The sequence below is a fragment of the Dreissena polymorpha genome, chromosome 8 (genome assembly GCF_020536995.1).
Source record: "Dreissena polymorpha isolate Duluth1 chromosome 8, UMN_Dpol_1.0, whole genome shotgun sequence".
NCBI lineage: Eukaryota > Metazoa > Mollusca > Bivalvia > Myida > Dreissenidae > Dreissena > Dreissena polymorpha.
In genome coordinates, this window is record NC_068362.1 from 65,406,541 (window position 1) to 65,418,593 (window position 12,053).

At 33.2% G+C, this 12,053-nt stretch overlaps 1 protein-coding gene across 24 annotated transcripts in view; it reads right to left on the reverse strand.

Moving 5' to 3' along the window:
- Positions 1-6,182, reverse strand: part of LOC127842803 (tripartite motif-containing protein 45-like) — a 203,529-nt gene extending 197,347 nt beyond the window's left edge. For all 24 annotated transcript variants that reach the window (XM_052372535.1, XM_052372536.1, XM_052372531.1 and 21 more), the window contains exons 1-2: positions 6,038-6,182; positions 4,654-5,536 (exon numbers count right to left, since the gene is read on the reverse strand). In XM_052372535.1, coding sequence (XP_052228495.1) covers positions 4,654-5,526 — 873 coding nt within the window. In that variant the 5' untranslated portion in view covers positions 5,527-5,536; positions 6,038-6,182. The remainder of the gene's footprint in view (positions 1-4,653; positions 5,537-6,037) is intronic.
- Between the last annotated feature and the right edge of the window lie 5,871 nt (positions 6,183-12,053).

The following is a 12,053-nucleotide window of genomic DNA, read 5'->3' on the forward strand; positions in this document are numbered from 1 at the left end:
CCTAATATGTGACCCCGTTTTCACATTCAGTGCATTTATATATCAAATGAATAATCTTTCACATTTATATCGCTCATATCTTGAAAAAGTATTTCAAAATGTTGGCTTTGCATTACAACGTTTTATTCCAGCTAGTGCAGATAGTTTTCACCGTAGATGTATTTCGTAGTTTTGATCAAATACGATTACTAATCGTTCTTATAGTTTTATCGAATGGAACTTAAGCTCGAATATATTAGACTTATAGCAACTGTGTTCAGGCCGTCAATACATACATATACATATCCAATCTCTAAAAATCCATTTATTAACAATAAACCAGGAAATAATTGTCTTGAACACATATTTATGTTCTTCTTCCCATTAATTGCAGGCTTCTCTGAAGCAGCGACGCAATTTGACTATTCAATGGTTATAAACATATGAGTCTTGGCCCTGGGTGGAACCAGTTCTAGGGTGAAATCTAAAGAATGCTCTTACAGTTTGGATCGAAACCGTGATCTCCCGATCGCTAGGCGAGCACCATATCTACTACGCCACGGCTACCAATCTGATCGAAGTAAAGCCACAAAATACTTTAAACGTATTATCGTATAAATTAATGCGATAAATGTGTTTTTTGTTCTCCTACTCGTCATAGATCGAAGTTAATATATTGCGATACGCACGGAGTTTATATTACCGTATTATCTATTACACAAGTTCCCTTGTGAACGAAGTCGAATGGTGCTTCTTTCCTATTAAGGTATAAATGATTACAAAAATATAGCTTTAAAAGAACAATTTACATATACTAAAGTATGATTATAAATCTGGTAATATGTAAGGTTAATTAATTTACCGACTTCTCATTTTTGGTTTTAAACTTATAAATGATATTTTGTATCAATTTTTATGAAAACTTTGCAAAAACGATATTATATATTACACGATTACCTAACTTTTTAGTCTCCTTTTGATGTAAGAACAAGTTTCGTCGAGTAATGTTCATTGTGCACACAATGTTGTTTTTGTAGATGATTTGATTCTTTAAGAGGACATTCAATCTAAAAGAAATTACACACATTAGAAATTGAGAATATTGAAAACTATTATTAATGTTTCATATATGTTATTTGTCAATATTACAACATAGTTGGAAACGCCTCGTGGATGCGCAACTCGTGTCTTTTATTTGAATTATACTTCATTCAATGAGTGTATAATGTACTTTATGTTATTTATATGTACTTATTTTTAGTTATTCATATTTATTTAAATATCACACCATTATATCATTATAATAAAATAGAGAATGAGCATACTGCGATCAGGCTTGTATGAAATTTACGCAGCAAATCAAAACATAGTTCTCTTTTATCGATTTATTATAAATGGTTATCGCAATGCAAACACTGTTACATTTGGTAAACAATTTCGTTGTTACTATCCATTAAAATATTTGAGGCAAACAAATGGAATGTTAGTTCGTTTATATTAGACTAATAACAATTGTGTTGATGCCGTCAATACATAAATATCCATACCCAGTCCATGAAAATGCATTTAAGAAAAATAAACCAGGAAATAATGGTCCTGGTGTGGTGTGGTGGTGGTGGGTGTGGTGGTGGTGGTGGTGGTGGTGGTGGTGGTGGTGGTGGTGGTGGTGGTGGTGGTGGTGGTGGTGGTGGTGGTGGTGGTGGTGGTGGTGGTGGTGGTGGTGGTTTCAGTGGCGATATAGGTATTTGTAGCGGTGTTGTCTATAGAGCAGTATATTCGGTTTTGCTGCTGGTGGTGGTGGTGGTGGTGGTGGTTGTGACGAGATATTAGTGCTGATTGTGGTCGCAGCTATATTGATGATAGCGGTAATGGTTATGGTTCTGGCGGTTGTTTAGGTTCGGTGGTGACGGGGGTAATGTTTCCAGCATTTGATACAGTTTTGGTGGTTGTGGTGGTGGCGGCGGCGGTGGTGATGGCATTGACCGCTGTTTAGTTTTCGTTTCTTACTTGGTGCAAATTTGGTAGTTTGAATTTCACTGCAATATTGATAGTTTTATTTCGCTTTCATCAACTTGTTCGTTTTGGTTACTAGATAAATGCATATTTCATTTAAGACATTCGAACGGTTTTTATATAACCAAACCAGTGTAATAAATAATGATATAATGCTAAAAAAAGAAACAGCAGTTCATTTCATAAGGGCGATGTTATTTGATCGCAATTTCTGCGTTATGATGCATAGTTGTCAAACCACAATCCCGTGTTATTAATTAGCCAGTTATCAGAACAATAATGAGTGGACGAAAAATATTGAAAATGTGGAAATAAGTTTCTTGTATGGAGTAATTACTATTTGTGTGATTATGAGAACGATAACGTCAAAATGTGCTCAGGTTTCGGTACATTATTTCTGCGCTGCAAATGAGTAGTTTTAAACGATAACTAAGTTATTTGCCAACAGAATGATTATATAGTATTAAGTTAGAAAGGAACGTTGAAGTCTTTGCCAAGTGTCTTGGTTTTATACCTTTACAATATTGTGTCATCTTTCTGAATGTACAGGATTTGTTGTCATGTCTTTTTGTCAAAGCCAAAATTTACATGCCACCATATAGTTTTACTCATTTCAGCTATTTTTTTCAATATTTTCATGCAAAATAGGTAGCAGACAACATTATAATATTCTACTTATGGTATGCAATGTAGTTCGCGATCGTGTTTCGCATTTTTGCTCTTACAGGAAGCGCATAAGAACAACACTGGATTATGTTAGTAAGATGTTTTAGTTTTAAATCATTGTTCCTAATTTCTGCTATTTAATGCATTCTTTCCCTGGTTGTATGTTTTTTTGTAGCCCAAAATTACAGAAAACAACATATTTCAATTCCCCGGCATCTGTTTATGTCTGGAAACTTATAGCAATTGGCCCGTCCATACGAGATTAACCGAAACGACACGTTCCGTCTGACACAATTATGACTCCCACAAAGCTTTGATATTTATATGCAAGCTGTATTTGAACACGTTCAACACACCCTCGTTAACTTTCTCCGGTTTGACCATGATATTGTCCCACCTTTAGACTAGTTCAGAAGGTCTTAGTTCTAAATAAGTCAAATGTTCGCATTTCGTCCTACATATATAATGCTTCATAGAACGTGTTGATGCCTACATAGAGGATGCCTATCAACTATCAACGTATCCTCCTCACCTGCCTTCATTTGTATCTTTAAATTGACTTACTTTATGGACTTAGACTAATTCAAACGGTAAAACTACGAGGTTTGTCAAATTAACCATTCGCTTAACATCGAATACTGCTTACTTAAGAAGCTTTGATATTTCCTTTCAATACTCAAATTACCTGGTCCCATGACATTGAAAATGAGTTAACATTCATAACAGAGGAACTTTATTTAGACTTATGGTGTCATATAATGTTCTGTGACAGCTAGTTTTGATGAACATTTATTTTACGTTGAATTCTTCCGTATCCAAAATAAAAATGAGGCTAATTATATCAATCTTTCAGAGCCTTGAATCTATACTTGTTTTTACAATGTTTGTTTATTTTACATATTTTGTCGTCTTTGTAGATAATTATACGGTTTGAATAAAAAAAATCTTAAAAATCATGGTAAACAAATCATAATCTGCAATTTGTTTAAAACATAAAGATGATCGTATATTCCTTTTATAGACATTAATGAAGTTTATAATACAATCAGATACACACCATTTAAGTTTCACACAAGGAAATGCTTGCATTTGACCCCTTTGTTCACGCATAGCATTAATTCGTATTTTGCATATCTTTGTGACAAACAGTGATAATTCGACAATACACAAAAAGCATATTCACATTTATTAAATTTCAATATCGTTCATGCAAGAGAAAACAATGGCGTACCTCGAAACAATAATTCGATCAAGGTCCATGTAAGCCAGAAACTACTAACTTAAAACGCAGTCTTGTTTCATTAACACGTGTAGTAATCCTCTAAATAATTTAACAACTCTGTAGGAATGTGCTTGCTTAACAGTTGATCCATCGTTTATGATATTTATGAAAGACCATAATTGTAAGTATAATACAGGCAACAAAGTGGTGTGACGCTTTAGAGGTCTTCATGACGTCATTATAATTTGTGTGTATTGACTTATAAAGTAAGACATTGAAAAGTGCATTCTCATATTGATCATCTACTGGTTTTCTTTAAATATGATCTATGATATAGTCTATGATTATAAAAGATAATATTGAGCTTGATTGGTTAAATGTGCAGATCTTTTAAAACTGGAATGTTTTCATTTTGAACTTATCTTCATCAACTCTATATTTGTTCAGGATACCTGATCATCCTTAGAACTTAGAACATATCGATACGTAAGAATTATGGTGTAGCCAGACAAGAATGAAGAACATCTTTTTCATTAAGCCTTATAGGATTTGAAGGGATCGATGGACTGAATGAAGCAATTTGTTTACTTCGAAGGGGTTGTTTTCAATCGTATTACTCTTGACAGCGATTTCATTAGGGTTTTAGATCTACAGGTTGTAATTAATTAAAGATATGCATATCCCGTATTCCGTTACATTACGGACGCATATGAGCATTGCAAACTGCCCACTTACGTGGTTGGTGCATACACAATTCAAATATTTAAAATTACCTGTATAATCCCGGGCTGATCACACACCTCATCACTTCCCTCGCAAGCCTCTTGGAGTGTTCCTATCTCTTGAATGGTATTCTGCAGTAAAGTTTGAAGTTTTGAATTTCTTTCAAAGCTGAATTTGACAATTGTGTTTTCCAAGGAAGACTGCCTTATAACAGAATTTAAATTCTGTAATTCTTTCTCTAGTCTTTTCGATATTATATACAGATGCTTTTGCTGATTTTTTTCTGACAATTCTTGAATAGTATTTGTTTGTTCTTGGATATGCCGTTTTGTATCTTTGCATTTGACTTGAACCTTTTTTAGATTTTCTTCATTCTGTGCATAGCGAACGTTTCCTGCATTTTTCGACTGGGATACTAACTTATCAAGTCTTGTTAGTAATTCCTTGTAGTACTTTTCAATGGCATTCAAATATGTTTCTTTGCATTCGTTGTTCGATTTCAAATTTTCTTCGATATGCTTTTCTATCGTGCATATTTCCTGTTCTAAATTCTTAAGAGTCGTAATGCGTTCACTGGTGCGTTGTTTGTCGAATGTGATTTCATGAAGATCAACGATTGAATCTTTACATATCATGTGATTCGTACGAATACATCGTCCGCACACAGTAGCATCGTGTTTCTCGCAATAAAGGGCAAGGTTTTCTGTAACATGGAGCGAACATTTTTGTTGATGGATGTCCTTTTCTCTTATTAGTGGACCACTTGCCAGTTTCTTCGATGTATCAAGTTGAAATGTAATGTGGCCAGGCGCATTTTTGTGTAATTCGAAGCATTTTTTACCCAGACGCACAGTGCAGTTTTCGCAGAAACCAAACACGGGTTCGTTAAAGCAAAATCCACAGTTTTCAAAGTTCGAAGCCATGGTAAAATGCCTGTAAAGTCATAACAGTTGTTTTTAAGATGTTGGGGAACATAAGCAGATACTTACGTCTACTTTGCATCGGTTGAAACGATGCTGTACAACCAAACGATAGCTACAACAACCATATTATTGTGCTCGATTTGCTGCTATGTTTATACAGATAAGACCAATATTGCAGTTTTCAACACAGATGTATTAACTATTGACATATTTTGAAAGATTTTGAGAAAAATCCTTTATTTAGTTATGTGAAGCTTTATAACATTAACGACGTTACTACTTCACAATGTGAGCATAGCACTTGCAGTTGTAACAAATGTATTATGCTTAGGCTGGATTTAAGGTATTTTTCTAAGCACAAATAGAATCAACTCGGCATATTAAACAAAAGAGTTCATACAAACAGTTGATATGTTTATAATGAAATATAATGTTTAATAGTTGATATATTTAAATTTTGGATTGAAATTAAATATTGCAAAATAAAAAAAAGCAGAAATTGAATACATACCTGAATCTTTATCACGCCAATTTGATCATTTAATGAAGTAAGTTTCGATTTCGAAAATACTGTTAAGTTATCTTTAAATTTACAAATTCAGCGCACATCATTTAATCTATACAGATACTATTATTTGCACAAGCCAAAAATATAGGTCACTTCGATTAGACATCCAATACGTTTCACGTGATAATTTACGATGTAAACCATCTAATTACTGTCATATGAAAGTATAAAGATCATTTGGCCGTATTCTGTTTATGTTCTAAATACATTAATCATGTTATTTACCTCTTTACGTGTGTTAACGCCGGGTCCGACTAGCTCATTTGAAAGACTTGTATTGTCAATACAGAAGATATATGGTATTCCCATCAAGGCAACGTAACGGGTGCGGGTTTCTCCAGTCCATCATTTCTCAAATGCTATTTGTTAAAGTGTTAATTAAATGCATATAATGATCATTAAGTACCGCTATACGATTAAACGAGCATATCGACGGTATTTTACTTCAATATGGACACGTATTAAAACAATGCATATTCGTTCATTTTGCGCATATCGTTATTTAGTAAGAAAAAAACATTGCCGAAATATGAATTACAAAACGCTTAAAACAGATGTCCATCAACATGTATGTCTTTAGTGGGACTCGAACTCACACCCAGAAAAATCGTTCTTTACAATTATAATTTCATTAGACTACAATTGACTTATCGATAGTACGCATTTTGATTTTATCGGGTTTTCCCGCGAAAACCATTAGCGTCCCCTAAAGTTGTATATTTATGATTATGTTTTTTTCTGAGCTTGAATAATATCATCATCTATGTTTGAGGCAACCAATGTATACGTACATAACAAACGATAGTATTATCGTAAACAAGAAATGTATTTTAACACATAATCGGCGTATACAATGAATGTTTATATCATATATATTTAATTTGAATATGTGCATATTCAATTTTCGAAATGTTGTCAGTGGATATGCTACTTTAGCTCTATAAACATCTTTAGTAATACTAAAAAAATATATTTTGGGAATTTAAGCTTGTCAATCAATTAATAAGAGAATTGTTGTAATCATTTTTGAAACTTTCCAAATATGCCTTCCTATATATTTTTCCATGCAAATACAAATATATCCTTGAATTTAATATTTGTTTTGGTGTAAATGTTTATTTTCATTTGTCAAATGAAATAAATTAGACCCACTTTGAAAGCAGCTAAATAATACATATCATTGCATTCCCGTGTACTTAATGAAATTAATTATTTTATTGATTTGCATGATAGTAAAGATAGGGAACTATTGTTGGGTCTTTGGCAAAAGCTGTGATAGGAGACTAAAGAAGTATTATAGTGTCAATCGGTTTTTAAAACAAATTGCTTGTATTGAAATGTAAAAGCTATTGATGATCAAATGTTTACAATGTGTTTAGTGTACTTTACAAAAATTGCTTACAAAATATGTACGGTGTGGAGTGAGATGCCATCGAGTCACACAAATACTGTGTGTATTTTAAAGCAAAAGCTATTGATAAAAATAATTAAAATGTTTTATTGTATGCATAAATTGCTTGAGAACTATGTATGGTGTGGAATGGGATGCCCTCGACCATCACTCTTATATAGAATGATTATAAAAAATATTGAACAAAAAAATGTTGTTTACAAAGGCCACTAGGGCGACATAGTTCAAATGGTATAGATTAAATACGGGGTACTTGAGGAATTGTTTACAAATTCGCATAGTTATTAGTAAATTCATCATTCGAAAGCTTTTTAAAGCTTTACCATCATTTCCTTCTCCGTAATCTTGGTCGTTGCCGTCGTCGTTGTCTTCTTACCCATCATCATCAACAACAACATCATCATCAACAACATAATCATCATCTTCTTCTTTAAATCTATATGATCCTTATTTGTCTAAACAAGTTAAATTTCTTACAATACACGTTCTTTTTAGTATAAATAATTACACAAAAACTAGGCAAGAGTGTTTGTATTTGACAGAATAAAAAAACAATCTTCTGTCGCCTTTATGTCATCAATTTTCGACAGAGATCAACCTCCGTGGCACCGCTCTGGTGAAGAGTTCTGAGACATCTGTAAACGTTACAAAATTTACCCTCAGCAATGGACCTGGTTCATGTGCCGATTCTATCTGACATGGACTACAATGGAACTGAAAGTAAACTTACTATCGAGTTTGATAAAAATACACAGGTAAAAATAATACAGCCGACTAATACAAAAACTCATTACCATTACCATTTTTCTGTCCTTATCAATAGCGTAACCCTGCCAAATACACACCTCAAATCGCGAATCAATCGATTAGCAACTCTTTAACTTCAAAACAATTTAATAATGGCGTTAATGATTCGTCCGTTCGTTTATTAATGCGGTTGCAGTGACACAACGAATGGCTATTTTTAAAAAATGAATCTTATAAGCATCAGCTGCAATTAATTTAATGATTATTAAGTCAGCTACAATGTGAAGTATCGTTTTCTACTATGATACCAGGTAGTATAAGCTCCGTTAAAGTTGCTGACATCTTTTGTATTATGCATTGAAAATATAATCAAAATTCATGAACATAATTAAAGGGAAACGTGCACAAATTTTCGTTTGACTGGAACATTCGTGCTTTAAATGTCACACGCTATGTTTTTAATATACTTTTGTTCCAAATTATCGATGAAAATTGTTTCTAACGCTTGATTATTTTACCATGTTTGAGTGATGATAATCGTTAAAAAAATAATTGTACTAGTTGTCTAAGACAGGGAATCGTTTCAATAAGATATAGCATCGTAAATGTTACAATACCGTAACTCGAGTAGTTGTGATTGGATTTACGATTCTCGTAAACCGCTTCAATAAGCCCCTCGTAAATGGCCTCGTAAAACTCTTTCGTAATCTACGATTTCTTAATTGAAGATTCTGTTTTCTATCGGTTTATATTTAAAATGTCAACATCCGGTGGTGTTTTTGTTGCGTAATGTCGTCTGCAACTTTGATAATGGAGGAACAAAAACGTGCCAAAAATTGCACTCTGGATCAACAGACGGTTTATTGCTTAAATCTGCCTCTGGGGGTTTGGTCGCCATATTTTGAACTGCTTTCAATATGGCAAAAAATTTGCACATGTCAGAGAACATATTTATATCGCAAGGAAGCCTCGAAAAAACAGTGAACATTTATTTTATGTGGTACGGTTCTACAGTGGAATAATATTATTTTCAACTGTGAACGAAGCAAGTGAACTGGTCGTGCAATTGTTAGAGAAAGTTGAATTTAGAAATAGTGTATCATCAGAGACGTCTCTGGTATCATTCATCATCGTGTACAATTATCATCAGCATCATTTCTGTAGAATATTGCTTTATTCAAGATACTAGTGTTTCATAGTTATGTTGCTTTTGACTTAGTTCACTGACCATCAAGATTGGAAAAATTCTTGTATACAGTTAAAATAAATAATTGAACTTGTGAAAATGTTTATTTTATCCAATAATTATTATTAATTAGTTTAACCAATTTGTTTAAGATAGATTTCACTGAAAGTCTCAAGCTTACTCAAACACCTGTTTCCTTGGATGAACCAATACTTGCTCACAGTAAAGCAGGATAATGCAGCCTCGGGATTATTTGGCCTCTTCCTTAAACCTGTGTCAGCATTCTTCGATATCGCAAGTTACGAAAGTTTATTGAAACGCTAAAAGGGAAGTTGCGATAACCGAAACTTGTTTACGAGTCGTAACATACGAGAGCTTATTGAAACGGTCCCCAGGAGTGTAAGTCGGCGTTTTTGAATACAAAATACTAGTATACCGGTTTTTGTAATCAATGACTTTTTTCAAATGATATGTGTAAACAACTTTTGGTATGTCCCTTTAATATGCAGACTTTATATCCATATAATACTGGCACGAAATCACTTTATCCCGATCAATTGCATTTCAGGATTGAAATACATGTAGCTATGTATAGAGTGTTTGTGAGGGCTTTATAAAATAGAGATTTTTTCTGTGAGTGTATATAGTATTTTGTTATAACATACATACAGTAAATATTTTCAGAACTTCAGTTGTTGGTAATATGTATACAAATGGTCTTTTTAGAGAAGTTCCATCATATCAAATCAAGAAGCTACAGCAAGTAGAAAATCAGACTGTTAGAGTAGTTCTGAACGATTCTTTTGAAGAACCAATCACTGATCTTCTAAAACAGCTGCACTGGCTTCCAGTAGAAGCTAGGGTGTTGTTGAAAGTCTTAGTGGTTGTATTTCTGGTAATCAATAGAACAGCTCCAGTTTACCTTATTGAAATCTTTTTACCTGCTCGAGGAAACTACAAATTAAGATCACAAAGAGACAACATTCTACATCTCTTAACGACGAACAAAAAAGGTTTATAGATTTCTTGCCGACGTGGGTCCAAAATGTTGGACAAATCTACCCGAGTACATTAAGAATTGTCAATCTGTAGCCAGTTTTATGTCGCATAGTTTGTGCATAACGCAATAACATAAACAAAGACAAATTCCATTTCAGCTTTTGTGCGTTTAATTCTATTTATTTAACTCAAAACAAATGTTTGTAAAATTCCAGATAAAAGCGAAGACCCTCGACGGGCCCCGCCCGCGAAAGCAAGAAATTACGACCTCTTCTATCCGGCTGTGGATGTGATTCTGACATTACTAATACAAATATAAAGAACGAAACCTTTGATTGTTACGTGTTCAATTCAGATTGGCCGTGTGTAAAGTCACGTGTCTTAATTACTGCAACGTAAATATGACGTATGCAACGACACATAACGAATACATACGGAATTGACCGTATGACGTTTTGACGATCTGTATGATACGTAATTGAACAAGGATTCATCAAGTATGATTAAAATCCGAATTGTCCGAAACTAATTCACGTTTGATAACCCGAGGCTAATAAAATGTTACTAGGCGTGACTGCCTATTGAAGATTTATGAAATTTGGTTTATTGCGTTGATACAAATTTCGATTTTTTGTTATTTACCAAATAATGCTCAACATGTTCGTTGCCTTACATTTGGATAAAGGCTGAAAAGACATTTGCTTGAACAATTTTACAAACAATTAATATAATGTCCGACTTTTTATAAACTAGATTAGTAAGTTCTGATTGCTTTAAAGTTATTGAACATAAATGTATATATTGTTTACAACTGTTCGTCTAAATGATTTATTTTTAATGGTGAAGCGCAATAGAATATGTAAATAATATGTGCGCTATATAAATGCTATGTAGTTGTTTCTGTATAAGTCCATATATTGTTCGGTTATATGTATTGGAATTTATATTGACTGCTTATCTCAAAAGTGAGGAAAATGTAATCTTCAATCATATGAAATAGGTTTTGGTATACAAAATGTATTTTAAACCATCGTCGAAACCCATCCAACACAGGTACGACAGAAAATATAATTGCGCATTATCCGTCGATACTCAGTATGCACTTATGATCAAATTCCTTTTTTTAGTCAATCTTCCTGTTACATGTAATTATCGCAAACAATACATGTCAAAACAAATCGTATGCACGTATGAGAAGAACCATAATTGTACAAAGTCCGTTGATATATCCCGTATGATAACTTCGGTTTCCCATGAAAAATGACCATGTTTATTTCTGTTCATGATATGATTACACGACTGTAAAAATGGCAAAATATCAAAACAAAACATAAGCTCAACAAAGTCTGATAATCGAAATTTGATTCGCCAAGATTGGAATTAACAAACAATTACCAAATGTCAAAAGCGGCTTCCTGTTAAAAACAAATCAGTAAGAGTACTGGCAATTGATTTCATGATAACAATAGTGCCAAGGTTTCAATTAAAAGCCTACTTACACGTATTTGTATATGCATACTAACAATGAATTTTAGTATCACACACAGTAAATGTTTGACCTGTTTACGCTGATATTTACGTGTTAACAAACTTATGTGTATACTTCCTTGATGTTT